Genomic DNA, 14,847 nt, shown 5'->3' with positions numbered 1-14,847 from the left:
AACCAGAGGTATACTTGTGCATGACTTGTTACTGCCTTCCTCTTTATATAGACAGTTAAATGAATACTAAGTGAGCGCAAGGCTCTGCCAAGAAATTCAACCAGTGGGATGCACAGGAGTGACACTTGGTGCAAAGGAGCATACTATGAATTATCTTCTAGTAGTTGAAAGACACATTGCACAATGTAGAGGGGAACTTTCCTCATCATCTCAGGCCATCAACCTCTCCAAAACTTTCACTTTATGTTGTGATCTTAGGTTGTGAAAGAAGTTGCACTTCCACACTTGATTACCAAACAAAAGTAACCCCTCAGATATGGATGACTATCGTGCTGCTGTCCTGACTGCACAGCCAGCTCTGCAGTCTCAGTTACTGTTCAGGGTGCTAGTGAATGACATCTGAGTGGGTAGCAGTAAAATCACAACAGGCGCCTCAGTTAGGGCGCCTACCATTCAGGAAAGCAGAGAAAAGGTTCAGAAAGAGTGGGCTTAGACTATACTGTGAACAGTCAAGACCCAAAGGAGGGACAGAAAACAGAACATTAAAGTGTTCTTTTCTTCTTGCTAACAGGAGGAAGAAGAGGAGCTGCTGGTTAATACCCAAGACAGACTGATGCAGGAGTGATTCCTGCATCAAAATTCAAGATGTTGAACCTTCCCAATTATGAAAATTAGGTTCACCACAAGTTCCCAATTTTTCTTTCCTATTGCTAAATACTGACCAGCAGCACAGACTACTACATGAGTCCCAAAGCCGTTCTGAGACACAGCATGGCCCCATATATTTCTCATGGAATTTGCAGCTCCAGCAGATCCCTTACCACTTCCCAACATGCCGTGGGTAGACTCAGCCCCTCTACACCATAAGGATAAAGGTGTCCCTTTAGACAAAGTAGGCAACATTGTGATCCTACTGGATATTTCCTTGTGGAGCTCTCAACCATCCCACCTTAAATGTGCAAACACCCGTAATTTCCCATCAACTACTAACACAATATCAGAACATGCCCAGCACCTCTCACAGCTCTTCCACTGGGCAAAATACAGGAATTCCAGTACCTCCTGTGGATTGTACCCTCTGCTGCATGTGTTATCCTGACAAAAGGAAAAACTTGTTCTCCGTTACGTTTGACCCAGAAAGGATACTGGACTGCTACAGTCCTCCGAATCCAACCCACCTCTCAATAAGCAGCAGTAGAGCCAAAGATCTTCTGCTGCAATTCTTGCTGTTTGGCAATTTCATTTCTGCCTGACTTAAACTTCAGTTGGAGCCATGATAGCTCACCTGGGAACTGCTGCCATAGCTCCCCTGCTTGTAGCTCTGGAGCCCCTGTGTTTCAGCCGAGGTAGTGGTCAGCTGATGTGTAGTACAGAAACTATGGACTGGGTTAGGCTTCTAAATTAAGTGGGAGTTGAGGCAGAGGGAAGGAAAAAGTAGCAGGGAGACTGAGCTGGAACAGAAACACAACCACCTACTCCAGTGTGGAAGTTTCAAGAAAAGATTAATCTCTATGCAGCTTCTTTACCCCATGGTAGGCCAGCTGTATTCTTGGCTGAGGAACATTACCCCACGTTCAGTGTAATGTAATTGATCACTGCAAGCAATAAACCTGTAGATAAAATACAGCAAATAAGGGAAATTACAATGGAACTTCAATGCCTGTTATTTATGGGTTTTAATATGAATTTACTGCTCCTGAGAGGCACTAGAAAACAAAATGGGCAGGATCAAAGCCAGATTTTCTGTTTGGCTGCACCAGTGTGTCTCTAGGAAGACACAGAAAGAGCTCACCAAGACTGACAAGGTAGCTTCATCCTCATGCCACTTGTACCCTTGAGGCCTACAAGGCCTCAGAGATGCCAACAGAGTTTCTGAGGATAACACTTGCCACTGGGCTTATTTTTATTTGTTTTTATATATGCATCCAAGCTGCAGCTACCAGAGTAAAGATTCAGACTGTCAAAGAAAACATCTAAATCTCCAGACTCTTCTATAAGTCCTCCCAGTGAACCAGGACAGCCTCTTCTGCCCCAGCCATAATTCTTTTTCAAGAGAATAAAGCAGAAAATCAGCACATTCATTGGAGTTTCTCTTGGTAGTTTCCAAACATTAGGGCAGATTCTGGCTAGACTGGAACTCAGAACAAGAGTTCTAACTCAGAACACATCCTTCTAACAGGGAGAGCTGGCTACAGGAGGGTGCTCACTGCTGTCACTGACAACTGAACACACCTAATAAAGCATGCTCTTGTACAGAAGATTGAATTTTGCCTCACAGACCCCTATGTTCTTTCACTAAGCCCATTTTCTCCACTTGCCTAAGTGTCTACTTCCAAAGGTAGCAGCTCCTCTTTATCTTCATTGCAGCTGCACCCCTACCCATTTTGGTTCTCAAAATATACACGGGTGTACATAAAATGAGAACCTGGCACTGCACTAGAGGTCCTCTTTAAAACATTTTTTTTTCCCCTATGTGGTTGCAAGCAAATCCAAAAAAAAAAAAAATACAAAAAAGGAGGAAGATGGGAAGATGAAAAAAGCAAGCCTGTGTGTGCTTGATAGATCAGTCCTGGGGGAAATGAAGGCATGGGCAGAATAAAACAACTGCAATTGAAGTTGGTATTATCGTCCTTGACCTGACAACTGAATGTGTAGGGGAATAAAAAAATAAATAAATACTTCAATGAAATAAACCATATAGCTGCACCTACATTTAGGATCAAATGTAGGTGCATTAAATTAATCTCCAGAAGTGATGCACATTTATCTCCAAGCCCTATCGTTGCATATTAACTTGAAAGAGACTGTGAAAAACTCGTGGGATATGTCAGTTGTTACTAGAGGAAACCACTGTGTGTTAATCACTCCCTACGGTATTTATGTAGAATTAAGAGAAATCCCATTGTAAGAGCATGAACTATTTCTCAAAGTTACATTCCCCTGGCTCAAATGATGAATGGGAAATAGTGCAGTAAAATAAAAAATAGGCACCTTTCCAGGTAAATGTTGTTGTTTAAAAAAGCCAAAAGAAAGCCCTGGTGAAATACAATCACAAGGATAAAAACATTTATCTTGGTGTCACAAGAATGGCTTTGTTTTTGCTGGTCTAATTAGGTAATAAAGAAATCACAGGTGTAGTAACTCTGTGAGCTATCACCATACTTAAAAAAGGCCCACTGCATGGCCATCATGCCAGTATTATCACTTGCTGCCACATCATTTTAAGAATGAAATAGCTCAGTTTAAGAAAGATTTTTTTAAGAAAAAAAAAAAATAAATCAATATATAGTTAGAAGCTTGTCCAGATTCTAAGCAACAGCAAAAGTGCTAGAAAACAAACAAACAAGGAAACACTGCAGACTTTGAATTTTCAATGACTTTTCAAATTCTTTAAGGCAATTAAAGTAGTGCAGGGTTTAATGCAATCCCCTGCAACTCCACACACAGCCCTCTCCTCATCTCAGTGACTGCCAGGTGTGTGAGAAGATACTCAGAGCAGGAGGGTTTGACATGATTAGTTCAGGACTCTGATACTAGTTGTAACAAAAGTGGTAAATACATAAAAAGAAAAATATATTAAAAAAAAAAAAAAAAAGTAACAAAACTACTAGTCTTAACTTGCTAGAGCTTCTACTGAAAGTGTAGCTGAGATTTCAGGATTAGGTCCACTAGCTATTAACTTGAAGAAATGGGAAATCCCTCCAAAGATTTTAAAGCTCAAATATTCACCTAAATTTAATTCTTGCTTAAATGAACTGCAGATTCAGTTGCAAACACAGACCAGCTTAGCACAGAAACCAGCTGTGTGTTTTAGGTGGCCCATAAAAACACAAGCATTAATTAAAGAAATCAGCTGTGTCAGTGGAACAGTTTCCTTGTCTCTGAATTTCATTGAAGAACTCTTTCCCAAGATGCTGTCAAAGGGAAACCTGGCATCACGTCAGGGGGGACCCCCCCTGAGTGACAGTAAGAAAGCGGTAACTGTGACTTAGCAGCCTGGGGGCTGGATCCTGCTCCCCTCCCGTTTGAATCAAAGGCAACCGCTGTTGTCTCTGGCAGGGTTTGAATTGTGGACAGCCCTGGCTACAAAGCTCTCTGTGTAGATCGATCACTCCAGCCTTTGCTCATCTTGCAGAGGTGTGCAGATGCGGATCCATTTTGCCACACTCAGAAGTACCAGCCAAAAATCCCAGCAGAAGCCCCAGCCCTCAGCTGAGCGGCAGTGGGGGAATTCCTGCCCATTCCTCAGTTCCTGACTTCATACACCAGCAAGGAAAATGTGTGTGAGGCTTTTATTAGTTCTGTGACATTGCCTATGTAAATTAGGTTAATCCTGCACTTTAATCGAACAATGTCATCTCAGGTGGTTAATTATTTTTTCTTAGTGGTAGAGCACATCCTCATCACAGACTATAACGACCTCTAGGATCAGTAGCTTGAACAAATAATAATCTACATTTCCCCATGTTAAAAAAGTTCCAGCACCAGATATTTCCCAGGCATTTAAAAGGCACAATGAAAGGAGTACGATGCAGTCACACTGGCTGTGCAATTCTGCTGGGGAATTGTTTGCAGAAGTTCCTGTTCAGTTCCCTTAGTTGAATTCACAGGTCACATAGCATTGCACCTTCCTCTTAAAAACTACTGCTGGAAAAAAAAAGCAACATTACTGGACTTGGAGAAGGAGGCATTGCCTTAAAAAGCCAGCAAAGCCTTTTACTACAGAACTTAATTAAAGGATGGAGAACACTTTGGCTGCCTCTTGAACATACTGACATAAGGCACAAAAGAGACTCATGGTACTAATTGTATCACACCCCAACATCATCACCACCCCCCCCCAAGGGTGGCCAAAAGCCAGCTATGAGCACTTTGCTGGGGAGCAGGGAGGGGACAGGAGACCAACAGGTACCCTTTGCGAGCTCCAGGTCAGGCACAGGAAGTTATTCTCCCAGAAAAGTGCCCTACAGACATCCCACTGCTCCATCACCACCCCTCCATCCCATCAGCAACCCCCGGGGCACCACGCATCCCCAGCGGGTCAAACCAGCGGGCAAAACACACCAATATATTTCCATCAGCACAAGATGGCAACCAGCGCTTCTTCCGGGAGAGCAGCTGGCTTTTTCTTTATTTTTTTTCCTCTTTCCTTAATGGAGGGGGAGCTGATTAGAAAGGCATCCCGAGTACCCGAGTAGGATTTTTTTTTTTTTTTTAAAGGCATCGAGGCAAATGCTTGCACTAGTAATACTCAACAGCATGCCAGGTATCCCCCCCACCAGCACCCCAACATCAACTTGATGAAGTTGCCCGTACCAGAGAGCGATGACCGGAGAGAGCCCGGTTCTGCCGACCCCCAGCCGGGCGCCCCCCACCCCTCGCTGCGCCCCCGACCCCCTCCTAGTGGGGGGCAGCGCTGCAGCCTCCGCACCTCCAGAAGCATCCTTCGGGAGGGGACCAGGAGCATCCTCCCTGGGTGCCCCAGCACCCAAGGGGAGCCCGTGGAGGGGGGCGTCAGGGCTCCGGGCAGCGCCGAACCCGAACAGGGAGCCCCGACACTTACTTACAAGCATTGGTGGCGCCAGCCGCAGCCACTTACCATCATGTTTCCTTGCATTTTAGCGGTTTGAAACATCGCCTTTTCCTTCATGTTTTTTGCTCTGTGCGTGCGTGCGTGTGCTGCTCTCCCGGAGTTACTTAATCCAGCGGCTGGAGCACTTTAGTGAAGAACTGGCATGCACTTGCGATGGCTTTTTGGTGTGGAGTGGAGGGGACTACGAGCAGCGGAGGAGGAGGCTGCCTGCTTGCTTTTCTTTTTTTTTTTTTTCTTCCCCACCCTTTCGCGATATATTTTCCCTTTTGCCAAAAAAAAATAATAATAATAAAGCAAGCAAAATAAAGCAAGCCCTGCCAGAGGGGAGGTAGGAGCTTGCAGAAGAGGGGTGCAGCCGGGCTCAGTCCCCTCCCAGCTGCAGCTTTTGCCCTGGGGAGCCGCCGGGGGGAGCGGGAGGGAGCCGCCCGCCCTCCCCCGCCCCGGCCATCCTCGGCCACCGCCCCGGGCCCGGGAGGTCCCGGCGAGCCGAGGCCACCCCAGGAGACCGTTTGCAAATTGGGGGGCTGGATAGCAAATAAAAGAGAGAGATGGAGAAGGGCGGTGGGGTGATGGTCCCTTGCCTTGGCCGTGCCCGACTCGTTGCTCTCCCGGGGGGGGGGATGTACACGTTTTTCTTTTTTTTTTTTTTTTTTTTTTTTTTTTTCTTCAAACAGGATCAGAGGAAAGGGGGGGGGGGGAGAGGAGCCGCCTCTCCCGGCGTTAACTGTTCACCGCCTAGAGCCTGCGCGGCCCCTGACAGGCCACGGCTGCTGCAGGGAGGGTGGGGATGAGGAATCCCACCGGCGGGGGTCAGCGGGGGATGCGCGCCGCCGTTTCTATGGCTGTACCCCACCCCCGCCGCCCCCTGCTCGCCAGGAGCCCCCTGGAAACGCCCATCTTAGTCCTGGGGGGCGCCCCTAGTGTGGGGTACGGGGTGCAGGGTGCCTCCCTCCATGCAGCCGGAGCTCGGCCCCACCGTGGGGAAATGAACCCCTGTGCCTACAGCCAGCCCCCGGGCATCCCTTTGCGCCCTTCCAGCAGCATCCCCACTTCTGTTTTTTTTTTGTTTGTTTGGTTGGTTTTTTAACCGCTGTGAGCCCGGGGGAACCTCTCTACCCCCAGCCAAGCCGCTCCTTCAGCGGCCGTTGGAAGATGCTCCTCTCCAGCTGCCCTTGCAGGTAGGTGGATTTCCAGAAACAGCCCTGCCACGCATCCCAAAGGCTTACACCTCAGCCTGCCCACGTGAAAAACTCCTTCCAGAAGAGCTGCGTCTTTTTCTCTCTTCCTGGATTGCATGTGTGTCACTTGTCCAGTGATGCACCAGGAGTAATCACAGCCATCTCCAGGATTAGATGCCCATTGATTTCATTTGGGATGGTCTTGCCCACTCCAAAGAAGAAACTCTGAGAAGAAGGGAAGTGATTTGCTTAATAGCTGAGAAGGAAAACCAAGAAGAAAAAGGCGTAGGTGGAAACTCTCTTCTTGCCACCCAAGGTTTAACTGAAGTGATGGCTAGAGTAGAAGCTCCCTGTTTTTACACTGGGGGAGTTGCAGACCCTTCCACAAGTCCTTTTGCTGTGCTGATCTGTAGCACCTCAAACTCCAGTCCTTCACAGCTTGTAGCATCTTCATCTCATAGGCAATGGCCATTCATTAGAAACAGGAGAAAAAGTGTGCAATCCCATAGTGGTGCTCACACTATTTTTCTTTCAGCCATGATACGACTTGAAAGATACTCAAATATAAAATCTCTCACCTACAATGTTAAACATGTCTAGAAAGCAATGGTAATGAGGAAGTGAACACCTGTGAAGTGCTTTAGCTATGGTTAATTCTTGCCTAACCTCTGCCCAGGCTGAGACCCAAAGCCACTCGTGGGAAATACCGATGGCAGGTGATGCTGGTGTACATGAGGTCCACCTGTGTGAGCTGACATACTACAAAAATGCCACTCACTAGAACTTGAAACTTCGCTTATAGGTCTTGGTTATCTTCTCCCTTGTCTTTGTTTGGGAACCGCATACACCTGATACATGGTGCCTCTTGAGCAGGAAGTTCTTCATAATGTTTCTCGAATTTTTGTCTCTTGTTTTCTTTACTTCAATTTTTATATTTTATCAAACAGTTCCTGTTGCATCTCAGTATTTTACCCTCAGGTGTTTTAATTATGTATGAATGCAGAATATTTGTTATCTACTTCACAGTTAGTAGTCCCATTTGCCTCTTGCTTTACTTTATATACCAATAGAATTACTTACCGTATATTGCACTCTGGAAATAGTGTTTTTTTGGATATATTTCCCTCAGCTTCGGCATAATGCAGCTACTGGGTTTGCTTGCCTATTTTCATTTAATTTTTAATTTACATGCAATTGGAATAACCATAGCAATTGCTTTGATTAAAACAGCTTTGTTTGAAGTTGAACTAAGGGGAAAATGCTTAGTTTCACCTTTGACATTATCCAGTTCTTGAGTTTTTTAAAAATTTTTTGACACCAACCAGTGCTCATTTGGCCAGCATATGTGCATTAGTGTGCTTCTACACCTACCACAAATTATACTCACATTTTCATAATCCAGAGATTTCAAAAGAAATAGGAACCAACAGTCAGTGTCTGCAACACAGTGCAAGGCGATAACACTGCTGATGTTGGAGAAAAACCAAAATCTATTATGTGACAAATTCTTGATTTACCACTTTTAGTTCTCGGGTTTTTGAACCATTTAACACTTTGAGAAAAGAGGCAGTAATCACTTTATCTCTGAAAGCTTTATGGCCAGTGTCCACCCTTGGAGGTTTCCAAGATCCTACTGGATAAAGCCCTGAGCAACCTGGCTCTGAGCTGGAGGTTGGGCTAGAGACAAGCCTAAATTAGCCTGTGACCCATAAGATCAGAAAACTCCAAACTGAATGACATTTTTTGTTACTGGCTGTACTCAGTTGCCATCCAGACAGCAGGATACTTGATCTATATAAGAAAACAGAATGTCTCTTAAGGAAAGGACTTGCGTCACTTTCTAAGATGATTCCAAAACTGCAACCCTCATGGTCACAAGGACTTTGGCTTCTGCCTATCATGACTTTGGCTGCTATTTTCCCTATCTGAATCACTTCTGTTTGGCTGATGAAACAGCTAGGACTTGCACTGGGATGTTGAAGTGTGAAACTAAGTCATGCTCCAGACTTGTACCTTGAGCTGTGGCCAGGTGATTGCACTAAAAATGGTCAGTGAAGCAGTTTGGTAAGTTTTAGGCAGCTACAAATGATATTACCACATTAATCTCTCAAGTATGTTAACCCCATTGGACTTCTTTTCATCTGGCATTCACTATTGAGCTTTTCTTCTTCATGGATTTTCTCCAGGTAATTTTAGTGGAAATTCACTAGAGATGCAACAATACTTATTCTCACTGAACAAGGATCAAATTTCCATGCCTAGGAAGTGAAATGTAGAAATGACTTGAAATTCCACATTTCTGTAGGGAACATTTTTGACTTTGAATGATGTGGAAAGATAACCAATCACCCTACAACCAAAGACAGTAACAAGATTTAAGCTGTTAAAAAGCTTGCTGGTGGCTATTCTGAATTTAAAGATCTAGTCCAGAAAACTTCAATTCAAAAATAAAAATGTTTGTTAACCAAGTCAGGTGTTTTATTAGAGAAAAATTGTTAGAATTCGTGACTTCTTGCATTGGTCATTTTAGTCCCAATGTACCTCCTTTGTCAGCAGAGTCACTGACTGTTTAAACATGGGAAAGTTCAGCCTAGACTCAGTTGACTCTTAACACCATGATTTTAAGTGAAACCTCTTTATAACTATAAACACATATATGTATAGTATAGTTATATATAAATATCCATCCATTTGTATCTAAGGTACATACCTGAAGAAAAACCCTGGGAACTTGGGCTTTTTAAACTTGATCCAGATATTTTCTCTATATCTCAGGTATTATGACAAAAACAATATGGCATCTTTATCTGCCAATATTTTTATAGGCTATTTTGAAGAAATGTGTTTTTTTCACTTCTATCACAGTATGCAATATATGGGGAAAAAAAGAAAAAACTGCCTTATAGAAATTTTATTCTTTGTGGGATTCAGTACTCTGATGCAGACTTTCTTTATCTGAAAGGGAACACAGGCTACAATGCTTACATCCTATTCACAATACTTTATTTAAAGCTATGATGATAAGAGAGTGGGAGAATTTATTTTATCAAATAAAACCCATTCACTGCATTTGATGCTAGCTCTCCTTCTCACTAGCCAAAACAAGCCTGGGAACAGTCCTTCTGAACAGAAGGGAAGAATTAATCTCACGCAGTATTAGCTGGCTGCAGAGCACTGACTTTCATTTATTCAGTATTTTTAAAGAAAAATGTTTTAAGTATGTAAGACCACAGACAAATACAACAGCTGTTGAACTAAAAAAAAAAAATGTCACTTCTGAGAGTATCAGCAATTTACTTCCTCTCCTTAATTTAAGGTCACTTTTTATTCTCCCCTGTAAAATAATTTGTGTAATTTCAAAATATATTAAACAACTTTTTTTTTCCCAAGTCAAACACTTCTGTGAGAATCCCATCTCCTGTCAGCCTCAACCCACAAGCCTGTGCTCAGGCTTCTCTCCACCCTAATTTCAAGACTGTGCTCTCTAAAACCAAGTCATACTACACCTCACACTCTTACTTCCTGGCAGACCCAGATCCACAGCACAGTGTGTTGTGGTGAGACCCACATCTTCTTCCTTTTATGAGGCCAGTGGGTTGAACTGAGCACTGGGGTGGGTTTGATTTGCATTTTCTATCACACATCAGTTTGCCAAGGGAGCATAACTTGCAGAACTTGAAAATACTTAGCCTTAAATCTAAAATAAATCAGGAGTCTCAAAAAAAAAATAAAAAAATACAACATTTCCTCTCCTATTGAGACTTACTACCTGTGTGCTAGTGTTTTGTTGTAGAAACCCTGAGGAGGAACCCAACTCAAAAACTCAGAATCAGAGTATCATTCAGGCTGGAAGGAGTTCATGAGATCCCTACACTAATCTCCTTCCCAAGTAGTGTCATCTCTGACATTAGCCCAGGTTTCTTGGGGCTTTATCAAGATACGTCTTGAAATCCTCCAGGCATGGTGACTCTACAGCCTTACTGTGCAATCTATTCTAATATGTGGTCTAATAAGTGCCAAGTAAAGTAGATAATTACCAAGGGAAAGATCACCTGTAGTACTTGCTTTGCTATTAAGTTATAGCATGCAAGAGAGATGGGATTGATGATATCCCAAATAGAATGGTTGACTGTTACATTGTGCAAACCTAATGGAAGACAAGAATAGAACTTTAGTAGTAGTAAATAAATTCCATAATGATATTTAGTAGTACAACACAGGAAAAAAAAAAAAAAAAAAAAAAAAAAAAAAGAGAGAGAGAGAGAGAGTTACAAACAAGCAATTTTTTTCAACCTAAGTGGACCAATTTTGAGACTTTTGTTAGTCAAGCCATGATACATCTCTATTCTGAAAAACCCTTACTCAAACTATGCTGGAACCTTGCCTATGTATTTAAACAAAAACATGGAGACAACTGTAGTGATAATTCATTCTAGTAAAGAGAAGACATTGTAGGGACAGATAAAGTAAATGAACTGTTAAATAAATTAAAAATTGACTTCTGAGAATCCCTAATTCTTCAAGAAATTAGAGTACTGACAGTGCGGCTGCTGCTAAAAAGCTAACATTTGCTAGCTCTTACTGCATGAGGGTACTTAAGACGTCTTTGTTAACCCAAATAGGAGAGAAGCGGCTGAAAGGAGGGAAATAATGTTATCTCAGATATGCTGAGGATAAGGAGTATGATATGAATTTCAGAATGATTTATCTTTGGGCCATTAATGATTTGTTTATTTATTTATTTTTAAAACCCACACCTACATTTTGGTGGGGGTACTGCCAACATTGTCACCATGTAAGGACATTCCCCCCCTCTTCATATTCTTGACCTTATTTCTCTGCTAGCCTGGCCATTTATTTCTCATCCTCCTTCATAGGCACAACCTCACTCTGTGAGACACCAGACTAAGCGACGTTACATGCCCAGGGAATTCAAAACCACATAGCTGAAAACTGTTCCTTTTGAGAAAAGACTTACCAGCATGTTTCTGTTGCAGTAATAGGAACGTGTGTTCCCTAAGGTGCAACTGGACAGTTTATTTGTCATGTATCTACTCCATGCTGGGCAAAACTGTGGGGGGCTCAATACAGCTGATTCCTTCTGACACTATTCAGACACTAAATGACCATGTACATGTATGTGCTTTGACATCTAGCTCTTAGAAAACATGGTAATTTATTAGATTCACCAGGGACTTGTCTTGAGACACATCACCTCTAGACAGCTACCTGGAATGCAGTCAACTCCCCATTATCTGCAAGTGAATTATTCAGCTGCAAATAGACCATAACACTGGTACAGCATGTTTTCATGTAGTCCATGACAAACCACAGAGCTTACAGGCTCACACAGGGCACTGCCTTCATGTTGTGCTGCCACCTCAACTAGCTTACACACTCACAGTATGCTTCATAAAAGCATATCTGATGAGAGATCTCATATTGAGATCTGTAGCACTAATGGGTGTATAGAGCTCCCAGCCCACATGTCCTGCATTTCTACTTTATTAGATAGAAGCACTTGTGGCTGTTTTTCAAATTTTGAACCAAGAGCTATGCTCTGGTATTGTCTAACCTCTAAATGCCTCAGACACTTGAAGTACACTTACAGCACTCATACAGCATATAGGAAGAGAGGCTTAGGTGAGTCCATATGGATGTACGTGCCCATATAGAGTGTGTGAGTTTACTTGCTAAGACAGGCAGTGTATACACTCCATTACACAGCCTGAGTGTGAGGCAACATAGACAGCTGCAGGCTAGGACAGTAGGATCCAGAGGACTGCTCAAAAAAACTACTGATTCCCCTTTGAATCTTCTGTTTCTTCACACTTCCAGCTTCTAAACCCCATGAATAAAAGCTAAAAATATGCAGAATTCAAATAATTACTTTTTCATGAATGAAATTGATTGTTGAAGTTGCCAAGGGATTCAGAGTTGGAGGAAAAGCATTCAGAATACATTTTCTGCAAAATGGAATGGCCTATAAAATGTAAATATATGGGAACGGTAGGAAAATCTGGTCAAAATCATTAGATGCACTAGTGACAACAGAAAAACACTAATATGAAGCATATGACGCATTCTGAGACCTTGCTTTTCAGGTAGGTACCACTTCTGGTTAAACACAGCTAAAATTTCTAAAACTTTAAAAACTACATGTTCTGTAGTAGAAATGACATACACACATCTTTAAGCAAGTATTCTCACTATTGAACGTGTTTTGGATTTCCATATGGACTTCACCAAATCTAGTGCATAAACAACAGATCACAGTGTCTTTCCTAAATTAAGAGTATCTTGTGCTACTTGGTTCTTCCAGCTGAAGTGGGTGCTTCGGAGTTTTAAAAAACAAACACATACTAAATTCATAAAAGAATAACTAAAACATGGTATGCTAAAAGCAACATATGCGTTAAGTTTTTTCATTAACACTGAATTGAAAATATTGGCAGACTTGTGTTAAACATTGAAATTTTGTTATGCACTAGATTTCACTCTCTAAAATATTTTTAAGTCAATGCCATTCTGACAGTTACTTTTTTTTAATGACAGGTACTTTGAAAAGGCGAAAAGCATCAAGTCCCCTTCACTCAAGTGCTCACTCCTGACAGTGATTCCAGACAAATTGGAAAGATATCAAAACCACAAGTAGAATCTCACATATATTGCCAGGAAAATGCCGAGCTTTAGGACCCAAGCAAGCTCATCCCATTGAAACAAACAAAAGCCCAGCTGTTGAATCCCACAGCTATGGCTAGGGTCTAGCCATAAAGTTTCCTTCAATGTGCAACACTGTAAGTCAAGGTCACTATTGGTAAAAATAGTACAGTTCCCACTCTACCCAAGAATGAACATTCTTTTTAATAAATGCCCTAGTGACAGTATATTGCTCAGAAAGCATTCTGTCTCTGCTATATGTTAGGAAAGACACTATTTCAGTATTGTAGTCCTGCAGATAACTTTTATTTTGTGAGTATCAGTATATTTCTGTTTCTTTCATGAAACTGTATGGGTTCTTTTAGGTAGATAATTTAATGCTTGCCAACTCCCATTAATTTTGAGCTAGACTTTCTAGCCTGGAAGACATGCTGAAACATTCTAATTTCAGATCATGTGGGTCTATGTTTTGATTAAGGAGCCAATTTTTTTTCTTTCATTGTGATACGGATGATTAAATTTCTTTGCTAATTATCTGTATCACCTCAGAACACCCTGTGCCTGACAAAAATATTTCAACAAAATAAGACTACATTTAATTGCATTACTCCTTTTATATGATGAGAGGTTGATATAAGCCTGTCAATTCACTTTGAGTTCTCACTTTGAAGGCGATGTTAATGCTTCTTACTGTCAGATGATGTTCCTACAACACCCGCAGATAATTTTTGCTTCACTTTTCAATGGACTTTCAATGGATTTTCAGTACAGTGGATGACCAAATCTTGCAACATAGGCATTGTAACATACTATTTATTCTAGGTGTAAGTGGTGAGCAAGGCTCAAATTCTCATTTCTTTGATATAAGGCATGTAAATCCTTTTGAACAGTGGATATCATGTCTACAAGTAATCTGTATTGTGTATTGGTGTGCACCAGTTGCCAGGCTGGTGTTACTGAGGTCATCAAAGTCAAGGATTTACTTAATCGGTTGGGCCAATCACTTAACTTGCATTATTTGAGTTTATAAAGGTGTGAACTGTTTTGGGTAGGGCCTACTTTTTATCATGTTTCTAAAATGCTGGAGCAAACAGGACAGCGACTTCTTTACAATAACATAAAACATGACATTAGAATAATATCGGTTTGTCGTCTCTGAATACCCAAACTGTTTAGAAAGACAGTAAAGGATCTGATTGCTTTTTTTTTTTTTTTTTTTCCTAGACATCAGATTAGGTTGATAGCTTTGGGGAAGTAGCACCAAAGTTTAAACCTGCCTTGGACATCTTTCTCATTAAAAGATATGGTTCAAAGCTCTATTTTATTGGGCATCATAAATGAATACATTTTCTCAATTTGCGTTCTAATGTATCCTGTAGCATATAATCTAGACACAGGCATTTAAACATGGGCAAA

General features: G+C 41.9%; 1 protein-coding gene across 2 annotated transcripts in view; it reads right to left on the bottom strand.

The window, feature by feature from the left end:
* DPP6 (dipeptidyl peptidase like 6) overlaps positions 1-14,847 on the bottom strand; it is a 551,222-nt gene that overhangs the window by 486,754 nt on the left and 49,621 nt on the right. The window contains exon 1 of one of the 2 annotated variants that reach the window (XM_032181655.1): positions 5,600-5,834. The exons of the other annotated variant lie outside the window; for it this stretch is intronic. Within the exon in view, the coding sequence (XP_032037546.1) occupies positions 5,600-5,650 (51 nt within the window). The 5' untranslated portion in view covers positions 5,651-5,834. Of the gene's footprint in view, positions 1-5,599; positions 5,835-14,847 lie in introns of those variants that run through there. 2 annotated transcript variants of the gene reach the window in all.

This window comes from Aythya fuligula, chromosome 2, assembly GCF_009819795.1.
Source record: "Aythya fuligula isolate bAytFul2 chromosome 2, bAytFul2.pri, whole genome shotgun sequence".
Classification (NCBI taxonomy): domain Eukaryota; kingdom Metazoa; phylum Chordata; class Aves; order Anseriformes; family Anatidae; genus Aythya; species Aythya fuligula.
Note: the sequence above shows the minus strand (reverse complement) of the source record. Positions and strands in the feature narration are given on the sequence as shown.